Source organism: Bubalus kerabau, chromosome 3 (assembly GCF_029407905.1).
Source record: "Bubalus kerabau isolate K-KA32 ecotype Philippines breed swamp buffalo chromosome 3, PCC_UOA_SB_1v2, whole genome shotgun sequence".
Taxonomy (NCBI): Eukaryota; Metazoa; Chordata; class Mammalia; order Artiodactyla; family Bovidae; genus Bubalus; species Bubalus kerabau.
The window spans coordinates 4,863,732-4,880,353 of record NC_073626.1 but is presented as its reverse complement, the minus strand read 5'-3'; the positions used below and the strand labels follow the sequence as shown (position 1 = coordinate 4,880,353).

Sequence of the window (16,622 nt, the reverse complement as noted above, 5' to 3'; positions counted from 1 at the left end):
CAAAATACCTTGCCTGTCTCTCTAAAATAGTATCAAGTCATGTAGACTTCATGCGTAAATGCTTGATGGTCTTGGGGACTGGCCTTACCCTTGGGGATTTATCAAGTGAGACTAACAATCAGAGTTACGGGTGAGATTAAGTCCAAAGTAGCAGGATTATCAGAAAGCTTGCTTCTGTGTGTCCAAGACAGGGAGCAGGGGAAGATGGAAGGCTACTTTGTTCAAGTTCAAGGCTACCTAACCTGTGCTTGGTGACCATATAGATGCAATAATGTTCCCATACACTGGGGTAAGAGGGCGGCAGAGGACAAGATGGTCAGATGGCATCATCAACTCAATGGACATGAACTTGAGCAAACTCTGGGAGGTAGAGAAGGACAGGGAAGCCTGGTGCGCTGCAGTCCATGGGGTCACAAAGAGTCAGACATGACTTAGCAACTGAACAATAACATCACACTGGGGTATATATCCCACCACACCCCAGTGATTGGGTACAGACTGAATGAGGTTTTGAGCGAGTCAATTCCTAGGTAGGTTGATAAGAAGTCCGGGGTCCCCAAGGAGAGAGGGGTCTGGAATTCTCAAGGAGGAGGAAAGGACAAACGTTTTCTTTTCCTCTACATTGCTTAGTCCTAGTCACATAAAACATTTTTATCTTTAAGCCTGGAAGTGATGATTACACAACAAACAAGTCAGTTTAAACAACTAAGTTTAAACTCTGTACTAAAGATTATACAACAACGTGTCCTGCTTGAGTAAAGTTTCTCCTTCTTGAAAACCTTCTGACTAATCCTGATATTTTAGAATGTATATTATGGGAGTGGGTCTGGTAGGATCTTTCTATTGTTAAATTCTAATCTTGTTATCCTAAAATGTAAATTATGGGCATGGGAGTGGGTCTGGTAAAATTTTCACAAGCTTGAGACAGTCTTTTGATTGTCTCTGGCCCCCGATTGAATTCTTCTCTTTCAGAGGCCAAGAATCCCAGCGTCCTTTTGTGGGTCAGCAACAACCTCTCAGTTTCTGCCACCTTTTAAACATGTCACAGGCAAATTTTATGTTTTGGTTCTTATCACCCATGCCCACATCCACATCCCTGCCCATCATGGGGAACTAAGGCAATAAAAGTGCTGCTAATTGGTGATTTTAAAACAAATAGCAAAAAAAAAAAAAAAATCTTGACTACAACCATGGCCTGCCTCCCAAAAAGCTGGACATCCTGGTGCGGAGATGCTGGCAACTAGAACACCTGGGTGTGAATAATAGAGAAGGCAGCATCGTTTCCAGAAACAAACCTCTTTTCTTTTCTCTGCCACATTTACCAAGTGGGTAAACAATTCCCAAACAAAAGTTCTTCCTGTTCCCCACACCCTGCCGTCCCCCTCTCCAAAATTTGTCCTTGTTCTTTTAATTCTTCTCTAACCTTCTCAGCTACCCTTCCAAAGAACAGAACATAGACAGGCAAGGGGAAGAAGGCTTGGTAGCTTCTTGACTCTTGTTTTCCCCTTTGATTTCATGGGGGTCTTTCTAAGTCTAAGAAAGATGCTCTTGACTAAGAAGATGAAAGTAACTGGTTACATAACCGCAGGTGTGGGTCGGGCACATTATCCCTTTCTCAGGAGCAAAGGAACAAACACTACAAAGTTCAGTCCTCGTCTGGGGCCCAGGCTGAGTGTGCCAGAGATTATCAAGCCAGCAGGAAGATTTCAGTAGTCCCTGGGGAGGGAACCCGTGACAGCCAGATTCAGAAAGAGAAACAGGCGTGACTGGGCACAGCGATAAGAAGGCTTTGATTTTCTTCTGCCCAAACAACAATCGAGTTCTCCCATCCAGCCTTTCTCAAATTTGCCCTTCTCTTCATAAAAGAACAGTCCCAGATATCTCACTTTCAGGTCAGTGGAGATAAGAGTTCATGTTACTTCATTTCGGGAGGCATCATTGAACACCCAACGGAATTCATACAGCAATCACTCTATGAGCATCAGTCTGCGAGAAATGCTTTCCTAAGAACATGAATCTCCTAGATGCTGGCCCAATGACTGGGTTCAGGTCTGGTTTCCAGAATCATACTGTTTGGTTCCAACATCAACATCTGTGGGGATTCATTATAAATATTTCCAAATAAAAATATGACACTTCAGAGATGGGTGCTTTGGCGTATGGTGCATCAAATGAACACTCTTACTAAGAACAGCAAAAATCACAAACCTGTTTGAAGCCATCTTAGAGCCACCAAGAAAGGCAAACACTTGATGCGGCAAGAGGTCAGAGAGAAATGCATCAAGGCTGAGCCTGTATCCACCACTGCTTTTTCATCTCCGGGCCTTGGTTAATTCCTGGCATACCACAAAGATGTCAAACAGAATGGGGTAGCAGCCCAGAGCCTGGAGTGGTATCATTGGCTGGCAATGCAAACTGGAGCTTCAGGGAGTTAGGACTTGGAGGGCTAAGGTCCCAGAGGACTGCACAGAAGTGAGCTCATCAATGTGATCTCATAGAAGTTAGGGGTCCCTTCCTCTAGGATCTTGGCTCTTCAAGGCCTGACTGTTGTGAACTCCAGTATTTCCATTTGAGACATTTGCCAAATGTTAGGCTGTGTTTGCGTGGAGGAAGAAGCTGAGAAAACAAGCAGGAAGAAACTGCTTAGAGGCTAAACAAAAGCACGGCAGAGTTTTTGGCAGTCTCTCAATGCTGGGGAGTTTAAAATTAAGAGTTCAGAGCCCACCATGGAAGAGAACTTCTGGTAAACAACCTAGACCTTCAGCTGAGACCCCTAAAGAGCTAAACTGCAGGAGAAAGGGAAAACAAGAAAGAGATGCCTCAACATATCCAGAAACCTGGCTTCAATTAAAACAGAACAAGGTGACCTGCCTGCCTTCCAGAAGAAAGTGAAATCCAGTCTGGAAATAGACACCAGTATCTAGAACTGTTTTTCATAAATAAAGTCCAGAATATAATTTCAAAAAATGATCTGGCATGCTAGGAAATAAGACCAAATGAAGAAAAATCAAGGGAGCAAACAGATCATGAAAATAGACCCACAGGTGATTCAAATAATAGAATTTTCAGACATGATCTTAAAATCTAGTGTTATATTAAAAGGATAAATCCCAAGTTCAGTTTGTTTCAGGAATGTGACATTGGTTATAGACATCCCTCAGTATCCTTGGGGGACTGGTTCCAGGACCCAATCCTGGATACCAAAAAATAGCTAGACACCAAAATCCATGTATGCTCAAGTCCCTTACATAAAACCATGTAGTGTATCTGCATATAACCCATGCATGTCCTCCTGTATATTTTAAATCTCTCGATTACTTATAGTACCTAATACAATGTAAGTGCTGTGTAAATAGTTGCAAGCACATAGCAAATTCAAATTTTTTGGAACTTCCTGAAATTTTTAAAAAATATTTTGATGCGTAGTTGGTTGACTCCACAGATGTAGAATCCACGGATATATGAAGGACTAACTACAATCATGCCCCAAAATTCAGGAAAAAATCCACATAATTTCTAATTTTAAAAAACTCATAGCAAAGTAAGAATAGAGGAGAATTTCCTAAGTCTATTCAGAGTATCTACAAAAACATTTATAACAAACATTGTCCTTAATGGTACAGATTAAATGCTTCCTCCCTTAGATCAGAAATCTGACAGATTTCCAATGTCAGATTAGAAACCTACCAGAAACCTGTATGGAATTCAATATTACACTGGATGTCCAGCAAGCACAATAAGAGAAGCAAAAATATAAGAACTATGATGAAAAAATATTTATAGATGACATGATTATATTCATGGAAATTCTAAAATAGTGCAGAGAAACAGTATTAGACTATGTACATTTGCAAGGTTGCTGGATATAAGATCAATATGTAAAAATCAATTGTTATTTCTATGGGTACAGCAAAAAATAATCAGACACTGAAATTTTTAAGATAACAATACCACTCACAATAGGATGGAAACTTCAATACTTGGAATAATTCTAATAAAAACATTCAAGACCCCCACAAACTGTAAAAGGTTACTGAGAGAAGTTAAAAGCAAACCTAAATAAACATTCTTGGACTGGACCACTCACAATTAGCAAGAGTCAATTCATCCCAAATTGAGCTCTGACAAAATTCCAAGTAGATTCAGAATTTCAGCACAGAGCTTCTTTGTGGAAATTGAAATGCTGATTTTATAGTATACATGGAACTACAAAGGACCATCAACAGCCAAGAAAAGCTTGAACAAATTTGGAGAACTTACACGCCAGATATCAAGACTTCCCATAAAACTAAAAGACTCAAGAGCATAATATTGGTACAAGAAGAGAAAAATCAACCAACAGAACAGAACAAAGATCTTAGACACAGACCCACACTTATGTGGTCACATGATTTATGACAAAGATGCCACTGATGTGAATGGAAAAAGGACAGTATTTTCAATAAGTGGTCCTGGGTCAACTAGGTTTTTTTATTCTTATATCTAAACTCTCTAATCTACGTCCATCGTTCTCAAATACCCAGAACTATAGAGTAGAGCTCATTCTGCTGGTCTAAATACTTCCGTATCTCACGGGCTCTCAGCATCTAATCATGACTCAAACGTGTCCCAACCTGGACTCTTCTCCAAGCCCCTCCTGACTGATTCCTCTGTTTCCGATCTCCGTGAATGGTTCAGAGAAGTGTGTCAAATTTAAAATTCTGGAAAACTGCTTTTGCCTTTTGACAGTTATTTTCTCTCCTGGGACAATTATATTCTATCTTAAAAACAGGTCAGAATTGATGAACTTAGTCCCATAAACAATAATTCAGTCTGGCCTTCTTCCTGGGAACTCCACCAGCATAGCCTCTGGGCAGCCTAAAAAAATCTTTCTCGGTTTTAAAAACCAACTCCACCACAGAATTGCCCTGTTTCCTTGATTCAAAGTTGCACATCTTCCAGTCCTAAAAACGATGCTAAAGTTAGGATGAAGCATATGATCCAAACTGAGAAAACTATATATATACAAGAAAACTCCCACTTTGCCTCTGTTTGTTTGCCTCCCACTCCCTCTGTTTGCAAACAGAGGAGTAAGTTGTGCTATTGCTTATACCAGGAGGAACTGACTTTTCAATCTGGTAATTAATTCTCGCTTAAATGTCTTCCAAAAGACTGCACCATGATAAAACACAAAAAAGAAAGTTATCACACACACAGAAGACAGACTATCACTGCCAAGCGACATATACATGCCCAGAGTACAGAATTTCACAGCTAGCAGAGGCACGTGGGGCCGATCCATGGGCCAAACAGAACCATCTTTCAGACACTGAAAACATTTCTGTCTGGCTTCCAAGAGATGCTGTTTGACTTCCGGATATACAAAAGTGAATTAAGAGGTAAAGTATATCTTTAACCAAATAAGAAATACAGATGAGAACGATATTCCTAAAGGCCCCCTAAAGGCACGTGAGTACCTATGAACTGAGCAACATGCTACCATCATGCTGCCACACATGATAACAAAAGGTGGACAGTTAATCAGAGCAGCCTTTACCCTCCAAGTATGAAGACAGCTTAGCATGGATGTGCTGCAGGAGAAAACGCAAAGTAAGTGGACAAAGACACCACACCGTGACTAACAACAACTACTTCCATGCGATTTTGTCTTTCATCGCCTCCACACCTTTCCTTTGGAAAAGCTGCTAACACATCCATGGTTGACCAATAGATCAATGAAGGTTTGCAGAGGTTTTTCCCACTGGGAGTCAAGAGCCAAAGGCCTGAATTCTAACAGACACATTTTTACCCCCAACAGAGCTGTCTCCTGTGCTACCCAAACAGGAGCATCCTTGAGATGTTCTTATCCAAGCTGAGGAGTTGAAGATGCAAGACGTGCCATAAGGGGGCCGTTTCCCTCCTTTTGGCACTTCACCTTGGGACTGTCCCCATGGCATGGGGGTGACTTTGAGTAAGCAGAGCACACTTTAGGCCTAATCTGGACTTGACACAATGTGTATACGCCACATTTCATCCTCCTATAGCATAAACTGCCTACCCAGCTATCTGATGCAGTCATGGCTAAACTCTAAGGAAGGGATTTGGGAAGGTTTTTCCCAAACTCTGAGCATGATATAACTGCCAGTTTCCACCAGGGTCATCATAAACATATAACAATTCCTAACATCAGATTTTAACAGCAAACTCATCTTAAACTACCAACCCCACTCCATACTACAGAGTTAAAAATGGGTGGAAGGGAGAGTTAGGGAGTCTGGGATAGACACGTACACACTGCTGTATTTAAAATGGGTAACTAACAAAGCAACTTCCCTGGTGGCACCGTGGATAAGAATCCACCCGCCAATTTTGGGGACACAAGTTCGATCCCTAGTCCAGGAAGATTTCAGATGCTGGAGAGCAACTAAGCCCCGGGCCATAACTACTGAGCCCGAGGGCCCTAGACCTGGTGATCCAACAAGAACAGCCACCCCGGTGAGAAGCCCGTGTACCGCAATGAAGAGTAACTCTCACCACAACTAGAGAAAGCCCTCGCCTAGCAACGAAGACCCAGCACAACCAAAAATAATACATTAATTATTTTTAAAAATAAAATGGGTAACCAACAAGGACCTTACTACAGAGCACAGGGAACTCTGCTCCCTGTGATGTGGCAGCCTGGATGGGAGGGGAGTTTGGGGGAGAATGGGTACATGGATATGTATGGCTGAGTCCCTGCACTGTCCACCTATCACAGTATTACTCAGCTATACCTCAATACAGAATAAAAAGTTAAAAATAAATAAATAGACTACAAAGAGCACATGTGTGCTTCTGGGTTGCCAACCCCCCTCCACTCCACGAGTTGCTCTAGTTTTTTTCAGGACTTAGATTTCATCTCTAGGCTTATTCTCAGATTTTGAATAATGGATCAGCTGCTTCAACAAACACCATCTAGTCATCACTGTTTTTTAACTTACCTGGTCCAGTGATTTTTTACCAGAGGCATGAGGTTTCTGCAGAGTTCACAGCAAAAGCCTCCCTTCCAAGCATCTTTCCTGGCCCTCCCTGGGTCAGACTCCCTAGCTGCCCTTTATAGCAGGAGGTCTGACACAGAACTCCTTCAGCCCCAGCTGAGGGTATGACTCAGCAATGAAAAACCTGCCTTTTTTTTTCTTTTTCAAGGAGGCCAACTCTTTTGCAACACACACATGTCTTAAGCTGATCCATCAGATGCTACAAATTTCACTGAAACACAGATTCGACAGCTATGTTTCTTCATGAGCCGGGAGAGTCCTTTTTAGCCAAGACACCCCAAGATGGTACAGATGGGGAGATAGGACCTTCCCCAGAAGGGGTCCCACGGTTCAATCTGGAGGCCTCTGAAAGAACATGAGGAGGCCACAGGCATTCTGGGCTCCAGGCCACTGATAAGAAAAGACAATCTCCTCCTGGCCAACCTGGAACTCTTCAAAAGCACGAAATTCTCCCAAATCTCCCAGGATTTCCCCTTTCCTATGCACAAAAGTTAAACATATCCATCGCCAAATACTCCCGTCCTAGAAGGCAGAGCGATTACAGCTCTGCTTTGACAGGGAGTCATCAAAGGTTGGGACCATTGGGGAGTCTGTTTTCCAAGCTCACTGCTGGCCTGGAGGAAGCCTGACACCAGCATCTGAAGCTCAAGGCAGCTGTTCACTTCTGGCTGAAGCTCAACGTAAACCTCACAAATAGTCTGCTAGCGTGTACACTCTCTCTTTGGTAAAATGATAATAATTTTGAAAAAAAAATTCATAGTCACAAAAGCTCCAATCCAGTGTTTTCACCATGAAGCTTATCCTGCAGAACAGAGGAAACTATGCTTTCCAAACAGAAGTCTGAGCCAAAAAAGCACCAGCAGATTATTTCCAACACAGAAAGGTAATGAGACTGATAATTAGGCAAACTGAAAGTCAATGGCTAAATTAGTCACGAACAGATGTGAGAGTTGGACCATAAAGAAGGCTGAGCACCGAAGGACTAATGCTGTCAAACTGTGGTGTTAGAGAAGACTCTTGAGAGCCCCGTGGACAGCAAGATCAAACCAGTCAATCCTGAAGGAAATCAGTCCTGAATACTCATTAAGGGCTGATGCCGAAGCTGAAGCTCCAATACTTTGGCCACCTGATGCGAAGAGCTCACTCACTGGAAAAGACCCTGATGCTGGGAAAGACTGAGGGCAAAAGAAGGGGATGCCAGAGGATGAGACGGATGGATGGCATCACTCAATGGACATGAGTTTGAGCAAACTCAGGGAGATGGTGAACGACAGAAAAGCTTGGTGTACTGCGGTTCATGGAGTTGCAAAGAGTTGGACACAACTTAGGGACTGGACGACAAAACAAAGCTATTCCAAAGAATCACTGAATACTGAATTTCTCTGAAATACTGAAAGATGAAAAGCTAGCAATGAAGAATTTACTTCTCAACAGAGGCCCTTAACAGTTAAATTGATCAATATATTTTAATTTAGGAGTGATAATCAGACATCAGAAAACTTCCCTCCAATCTGAAATTTTGGTCTGTAATAAAGACCCCACAGTGGCTCTATTTTACTTATTGTTTATTATTACGTAGCTGAGAGTCACGACAATGGTCAGTGTGTATGTCCCACACCAGCGTGTGTCCCCAAAGCTGGGCACGTCCTTCCTTCTCCACTTTCCTCATAATGGAGCTGAATATGCATCAGGGTCAAATGTCAGCAGTGCTCTCCAAACAGTTCTTGTGTGGGGCAAAGTTCACATTTGTTATTATTTTAGTGTGTGTATTGAGACAGACCCACACACAGACCCATAAGTCCAGGAGAAACGAAACTCATTCCTTTGGACCTTCTTGGCCGAGACTTTTGGACTTTCTTGGGAAGTCAACAGACTTCCAGGACCAAAAGCAAGAATCTGGAGTTGGTTTATGAAACCCAAGCTAATATAGTCCATAAACAAAGGGGTGGGGAGTTCCCTTACCTTTGTATTCTCTTACTTTTATCTTCAGATTTACCATATTATTGCCAAAAATCCTATCACGTGCCAAGTTCCCATCTGCCACCCGCTGAGAACCACGGGCAGTGCTGACCTCTGCCCCAAGCTCTCCATTTGACCAAACCACTCAGCTGAGCCCTAAGAACTAAGCAAAATTTCAAGGTCATGGGCTTGTTCTCTGTCTCTGTCGGACTGAAATAAAATGCTGTACTACTTCATCCCTTAGCCCCTCCGATGCTCTTAAAAATCACCCCATGGAAGGATTCTTTTACTTGCTAGGCAGCCCCAAGAACACAGTTCTTTTGTAAAATGGTGTGGCCTCATTTCAGGAAACAAGAATACAGACATGGAAAAAAATAAAGCCTACTGTTCTGTCACATCTACATGATAAAAAAATACATTTGAGACACATTAATTCATATACACACACACACACACACACACACACACTCTCTCTCTCTCAAAGACATTATATTGGGTTGACCAAAACGTTCATTCATGCAATTATCTTAATGACCTTTTTGGCCAATCAAAATATATGTATATATTGTATCACTAGCACATAGCCTTCTATTCACTTGACTCAGTAGCATTTGTAACATCTTCATATAATTTTCAAGTATGAACCTGTCAGCCACCCTCACCCTCCATTCAGAAGACAGCCTAATCAATAGTGGGAACCAGTTCCCAGTCGGTTCTGTTTCTGATCACAAAGGATGCTTAGTAATTACTATTCACTGGCTAGCTTCAGAAAAGAAAACTATTGGGAAATCTTCACCGTAAGAGCAAAAGTATCTTCTCGCCCGCTAAACTAGCACTGGGAACACATCCCTCGTCACGCCCGTGGGCTGCCCTTGAACTCCAAGCCACCTTCCCCAGACACGCTTGGGGTTACAGGATGATAGGGTGAGAAACGGGGCCCAGCCCGACCCTTTGGGGTTCCTTGAGCCTCCATACCTGTGCTGATGCTCCTGTAAGACTTGGTATATGCTGATAAGAAAAGTTTGGTTTTTAAAACTGCCCACAACACAGTCCTTGTAGATTCGGAACTCTGCAGCCGTCACCGCCTCACCCTCAGGAATCTGGGATAGGTTGAACTTGAACTCTTTGTGGTGTCGCTGGCGAGGGGAGAACTCCTTGTCGTACTCCACTACAGGGTTAAACGAGAGAGAGTGACAGCTGTTGTTATTGGCTGAGTGCCACAGGCTCACCTCCAGCAAGTCCCCGTTTTCATTCATAAGAGGATTACCAGTTACCCATGGCTTCTGAGACGGGGTCGCGGGTGGTGGAAGGAACCGTGGGCTAGGCGGCCAGGCTCAGACGAAAATCCTTCATTTTACTCAAGGATTAAATACAACGCTTAGATTCTATTTAAAGACTTTAAATAGCTTAATCAGGTCGCATGAAAGCAAGTTATTTAAACGCTTCGCTTAAGGGGTCCTCGTCTGCACAGGTGGGAGAATGGGGGCTTCCCAGAAGTTGCAGGACTTCAGGAATCAGTGACTGGGACTTGCCTCTGCCGTCTAGCCCACTGCCCACCCCTCCCAGCCCCTCTTCTTCCAGTTGCCCTGGCCCCTCGGGTTGCTTCCTTCTCTCCCCACCAAGCAGCTGACAAGACCCAGGGCAGCCCTGAGCTGACCTTTGGTGGGGGTCCTGGTAGTCGGGGGTGCATTCCGCCTGGGTCTGAAGCTTTCAGGGTCTGCCACATTTTGCCTGATGGCTGGTGGAAATTTTTGTTGAGGGGCTTAGTGTGAGGCTTCGTAGAAAACATTGTTCTAATTGAAGTCCACTGCTTCCTTCTCCTGGAGGAAACTGGGGGCTGAATAACTCTGTGAGGAGGGACCCTCTGAGTTTGAAGCTGCCGGGGTCTGCCTAACTTGTCTATGGAACCCAAGTATGAGGATAGAAATGTGCAAACACATCACCAATGGGGTGACGTGCTGTTGTCCAAGGCTTTCTTAAAAACTGGGAAAGGATCGCATCAACACGTTTTTTCTTGCCCGTATTCTGGCTATTCCACGTGGCTCGCTGGATCTCAATACCCCGACCAGGGATGGAGCTGAGCCCCTGCAGTGACAGAGCCAAATCCTAACCATGAGGTCACCGGGAACTGCCTGAAGGCTTTTTTAAAATGAAATCTTTCCCCTGCTTTTAATAAAGCCAAACTACAGAAAACTACAAGCTACTGATTATCCTCCTTCGGAGCTGGCCTTCAGATGTCCACACAGAGTCCGAGGAAGAGAAATGCCGTCAGCCTCATCGCTGTAGGAGAGAAAAACCAGCACCCCACTTCCCACCACAAAACCCAACTCTTCTCCCCCGAGCTCAGAAATGCTTCTGCCCTGCTGTTCCTGCTGGGTTTTTTTCTTTCTTAATGGCAACCACAGTAAGATCTCATGAGCAAATTAATCCTTGTTGGCAGAGTTTCTTCAGGGCTTGTGGGTAGGGAAAAAAAAGTTCTTTGCCACCTCCAGTGGCCCACTTTCTCCCACATGTGCTGTTCTCCATAATCACCAGAGAAAAGCTTTGCAGATTTAGCGTCTTAAAAAAAAAGAAGAAGAAAAAGCCGCCAAGAACTCTTTATGTGAGCTTGAGACCTCAATGGCATTGCAGAAGCTAGGGAAAGTTAAGCCATCCATCAGTATGAGATTTTCAAGAATTTCTGAAACTGCCATGTGACTGTGCAACAAATCTTTTAGTTTCAAGTTATCCCTTTGGAAGGGTAAGAGGAGAAGGAGTTGTTAAAAAAAAAGGGTAAACTTTCATTTGTGTAAAAGAGTTTGAATATAAGTATGAAAAACAAACAAAAAAAGAAGGTCCAGACGGAAAGCAAGTCACCATTTAGCCTCAACAAGAGAACAGGTTTTTAAATTAGTGGCCAAGCATGAAAAGCATCATTGTTGGGCAGTTCATCCAAGGACACCCACACCTCATGGTGGATCACTTTTCTCTAAAACTGATCTGCCTTTTCAGTTTGCTGTGTTATCATCAGTGGTTAAAAGGTGAACCGAATCTGATTTCCCAAAGAGACTTTCTAAAAAACAGTCACAGAGCTATTCTATAGGGCTTCTTGGGTGCTGGAATTTTAGTATCAAGAAATGCAAGCATATTCTTAAGATTCTTTTGAGAGAATGCAGAAGAATTCCTCAAAGAAGTCACTAATATAAACAACAGAAAAAACTATGAATGCAAAGCAAGGTACAAAGCAGTGACAAGGTATTTCAGTCAGGAAGAGAGAAAGGGACAGACATTTCAATACATAAGAAATGTTAGTCCTTGGAGAGGTATGCCACCCCCAGTAAACCAAACCTTCCTGCATTCACACCCCTGGGTGGTTGCTCTCCCCTGGGCTGGCTCTGTGACCTTCTCTGGACCAACAAGAGGCAGCAACAGTGGTGTGGAGTGACTTCTGAGACTAACTCGTAAGTTTTGACTTTCCTTCTGATTAGGTGTCTTGGGATGCATGTCTGAGGCAAGATGGCTACCAGGTAAGAAGTCCCACTACTCTGAACCCCCTACGCTACAAGGAAGTCCAAGGTAACCATGTAGAGAGGCTGTGTGGTGTATAAGGACATGGAAGGAGGAGGGAGGAGGGAGGAAAGAGTCCACTCAGTCCCCAGCCACCTCAGGGGGTCCGCCGGACATAATATGAAGACGCCACCTCGGATGTCCAACGCAGTGCAGACTTGGGATCACCCAACCCCTACCAGAGACCACCTGGCTGCAATTGCATGAACTGCCTCCAGGGGGAGCCACCCCATTCGTCCTCGTCTGGTCACGAGACTGGGAGAGATGATCCCTTGTTCCGAGCCACTATGTCTTGGGTGATTTGTTACAGGTAAGAAGCAAACGACACAAGAAGAGAAGGGAGAGCCGGAGAGGATGAGAGAGAGAGGGAGGGAAGGAGAGAGAAGGTGCGTCTGACCATGCCAGGAAGGGGAGAAGCTGCGTGCAGTTCTTGAGAAGGGATGTTGAAATCCTGGGAGGTGATGTGTGTGACTAAGGAAGGGTCCTGGCAGCCGCTCGCAGACAGATGTGGAGAGAGAGATAGAGAGTCTAAAAAGGAGAAAATAGAAGCGTAGTTCAAAGCCCTCCATATTATTACCGTGTGAATTAGAACTCATGGCCTTATAATGTTCATTTCCCCAGTTCTCCTCAGTGTGACCCTGAAGGACTCAACTTCCTCCTGCTGTTCTTTTATCCTTCTTGGAGGACATGCATGGTCTCCTCAGTCCCCCAGGCGTCTCTGATTGCTGCCCAGCTCCTGTTAAGCTTTCCCACCCAAACGTTTTATGCCCCTTCGGTCAACACTACAGCATCTTCCTCAATCTTCCTATGAGACCTCAGCTACCAGTAACTGAAATATGCTTGGAATGCCTCCTCTCTCCCCAAATCTTCTGCCCACAACTGAATTTACACAGTGCCTTTGCTAATGTCTCATAGAGATGCAAGAAGTAAGTACAATTAAATCACTGCCTACAAGTGCGTTTGAAGACCACCATAGTAAAACAGTCCAGTATTCTTGCCTGGAGAATCCCATGGACAGAGGAGCCTGGTGGGCTACCGTCCATGGAGTCACCGAGTCAGACACGACTGAAGCAGCTTAGCACACATGCAAGGGTTCCAATGAGCTTAGCCTTTCCCCCTTTAAGCTGTGTGAACTGGGCTCCTTAAACATCGGGATGAGAGAGGGCTGAGCGGGGGGATCCACTGCCTCCTACCTCTTCGGGAGCCCCTGCCTCTGGCTTCTCAAAGATGGTGCCGTGTGTGGAATCTAGTGAAGTAGTAACCAGGAGTGTGGACCACAGCGGGGAGCTCCCCAGGGGTTTTGAATTCCAGCTCCCCCTTATCTTACTCTGGTGATTCTAAGCAAGATGTTAGCCAAAGTTTCAGTTATCAGTTAAATGGGAAAAATAACATTCCTGAAGATTGAAAGAGTCCGTACAAAATGGTAGAGAAGTGCTCAGTAAATGATAATTGTAAGCGTCATCAGCTGGTGGTATTTGAGACTGTAGGTCCCCTGAGCTAGGTGTAGGTCTCCTGAGCTGGGCGTCGGTAGACCTACTCCTGAGTCTTCACACAGGGCCAATTAATGTTCCTCTAAAAGAGCTTTTTAAATGGGAGAGTATAATACATTCTCTGGAAAGGAAGGTGAGTGAAATCCCAGTCTTGAATATCATCAGCCTTGGAGTTTGGCTACTGAATACAGAGCTTCATTCTCTGAGGCAGCAATTCCTAGAATTTTTCGTTTCAAGGACCCCTGAAAACACTTTTTTTTTTTTTAAAACGGTAATGACCTTACACAAGGGCATCTACTGTTTCTGTTTACCTTTTGTAAGGACAATAGAGCAAATAAGACAACAAACTGCGCCCTTTTAATGCTCTGATTTTATTTTTAAAGGTCCTTTTAGCACCAAATCGAGTAGGAAGGACATAATTCAAGGATATACACAATCCTTGGAGTTGAATCAATTTAGCTTTATAGAACTCACTCTATTCTCTCTCCTTGCCTCAGACGAATACTAGTTGAAATTTCAGAGCAGCACCGGACCTCTGGCCAACAGGGGCCACAGCAGGAAAGAATAAATGTTACTGGGTTAAAATTATAAATGTAAAATGTATAACATGCAAAAGTATGTTTATATATGTGAGTTTACAGAGGTAGTGAAGCATAATAACAAAGCACCAAGGAAACCAGCACCCAACTTAAAAACTGGAAGGAGATCAATATTTCTCTCCGAAGCCAACCCCCACCCTCCACCCAAAAGGAGCCTCGGGTCATGAACAGTGTCTGGCGGTCCCTTGCCTTTTAAAAACGAACAGTTTTACCTCATATATGTGCATCAACAGATCACAGAGTAGTTAGTTTTTCTTTTGCTCCTAAAGTCCTTCCTTTTAGAGACATGATGGGAATTTTACAGATACCCAGGGAAAATCTAAGCAAGACCACAGCTAAGCATGAAAGCTATCCAGGCGGGGGTGGGGATGGAGGGGGCGGTCCCCACTGCCCATTGGCTAGTGGTGTGCTGAGTTTCTATGGGAATGGCATTTTTCTTACCATATGTTGGTGGGGATATAGAGAAAGTAAAACCCCTGTGCACTGCACTCCTGGTAGGAATGTAAAATGGTGCAACTGCTGTGGGAAAAAAATGATTCCTCAAAAAAAAAAAAAAACCAGAATTATCATATGATTATCCAGGGATTCCACTTTGGGCTATGTGGGGACATCCAAAAGAATCAACAGGGAATCAACAGCAGGGACTCCAACAGATGTTTGTACACCATGTTCATAGCAGCATTATTCACAATGGCCAAAAAAATAGGAAAAAACAATATCCACATGGATGAAAGGATAAACAAAATGTGCTCCATACACACAATGGAGTACTATTCAGCCATGAGAGTAGACATTCTGAAACATGCTACCACAGGGATAAACCTTGAGGACATTTTGCTAAGTGAACTAAAACAGTACAAAGGGACAAATAGGGTTCCACTTATATGAGATACCCAGAGTAATCACTCCTTGCCAGGTGATTCAATAGTATATAATCTGCCTGCAATGCAGCAGATGTGGGTTCCACCCCTGGGTCAGGAAGATCCCCAGAGAAGGAAATGCCAACCCGCTCCAGTCTTCTTGCCTGGAAGATCCCATGAACAGAGGAGCCTGGTGGGCTGCAGTCCATGGGTCCCCAAAAGAGTTGGACATGACTTAGCAATTAAAGACAACAAAGGATCATCAAATTCTTAGAGATAGAAAGAAGAATGATGGTTTCCAGGGTCTGGGTGTATGACAAGTTAGTGTTTAATGGGGCCTGAGTTCAGTTGGGGAAGATCGAAAGGTTCTGGAGATGATGGTGGTTGATTGCTGCACAACAATGTGAATGTACTTAAAGTCGTAGAGTGTGTACAGTAAAATGGCTAAAGTGGTATATTTTATGTTTTGTGTATATTACAATAAAAGAAATTAAAAGTGAACATTTTCTTTCTTTCTTTTTTTTTGATCATGCAGCTTGCAGAATCTCAGTTCCCCAACCAGGGATTGAACTCTGCAACACAGCATTGAAGTGCCTAATCCTAACCCCTAGACTACCAGGGAACTCCCCACAAAAGTAGGCATTTTCTTACACAATCGCAATGTATGATCACAGCTGAGTTAAAATAATTCTTCACTGTCCTCCTATACCAAGTCCATCATTCATTTCCTCGAATGCCTCAAAAACTGTCTTTCTACAGTGGATTTGTTGAAATTAGGAGCTAAATAAGGTCCATTCCTCACATTTGGTTAAACTGCCTCTTGAGTCTCTTCTCAACTAGCAAACCAGGAATAGAAAGAACTCCGTGAATCCGATAAGGAGTCTGTGTAAAAGCCTACACTAACAACCGTCTTCACGGTGATACACTGGAATCACTTCCTTTAAAACCAGGAAGAAGGGGAGGATGCTCATTTTGGTTTTGTGCTGGAGTCCAGCCCAGTACTGCTGAAGCTACACAACAGGGAAGGAAGAGACACAAAGTTACACACTGTGGACCTTAAAAGAAAGTTCAGCAAACTGCCTCCTTGACCATCTCAGTGAGCTATAGCTGCTATAACAAAAATGCAACAGATCAGGCAGCTTAAATGGCAAA

At 43.6% G+C, this 16,622-nt stretch overlaps 1 protein-coding gene across 3 annotated transcripts in view; it reads right to left on the bottom strand.

Annotated features, from left to right (window-relative positions):
• The window catches only part of BMP6 (bone morphogenetic protein 6), a 149,535-nt gene that overhangs the window by 17,162 nt on the left and 115,751 nt on the right, over positions 1 to 16,622 (bottom strand). For all 3 annotated transcript variants that reach the window (XM_055570540.1, XM_055570541.1, XM_055570542.1), the window contains exon 2: positions 9,951 to 10,143. In XM_055570540.1, the coding sequence (XP_055426515.1) occupies positions 9,951 to 10,143 (193 nt within the window). The remainder of the gene's footprint in view (positions 1 to 9,950; positions 10,144 to 16,622) is intronic.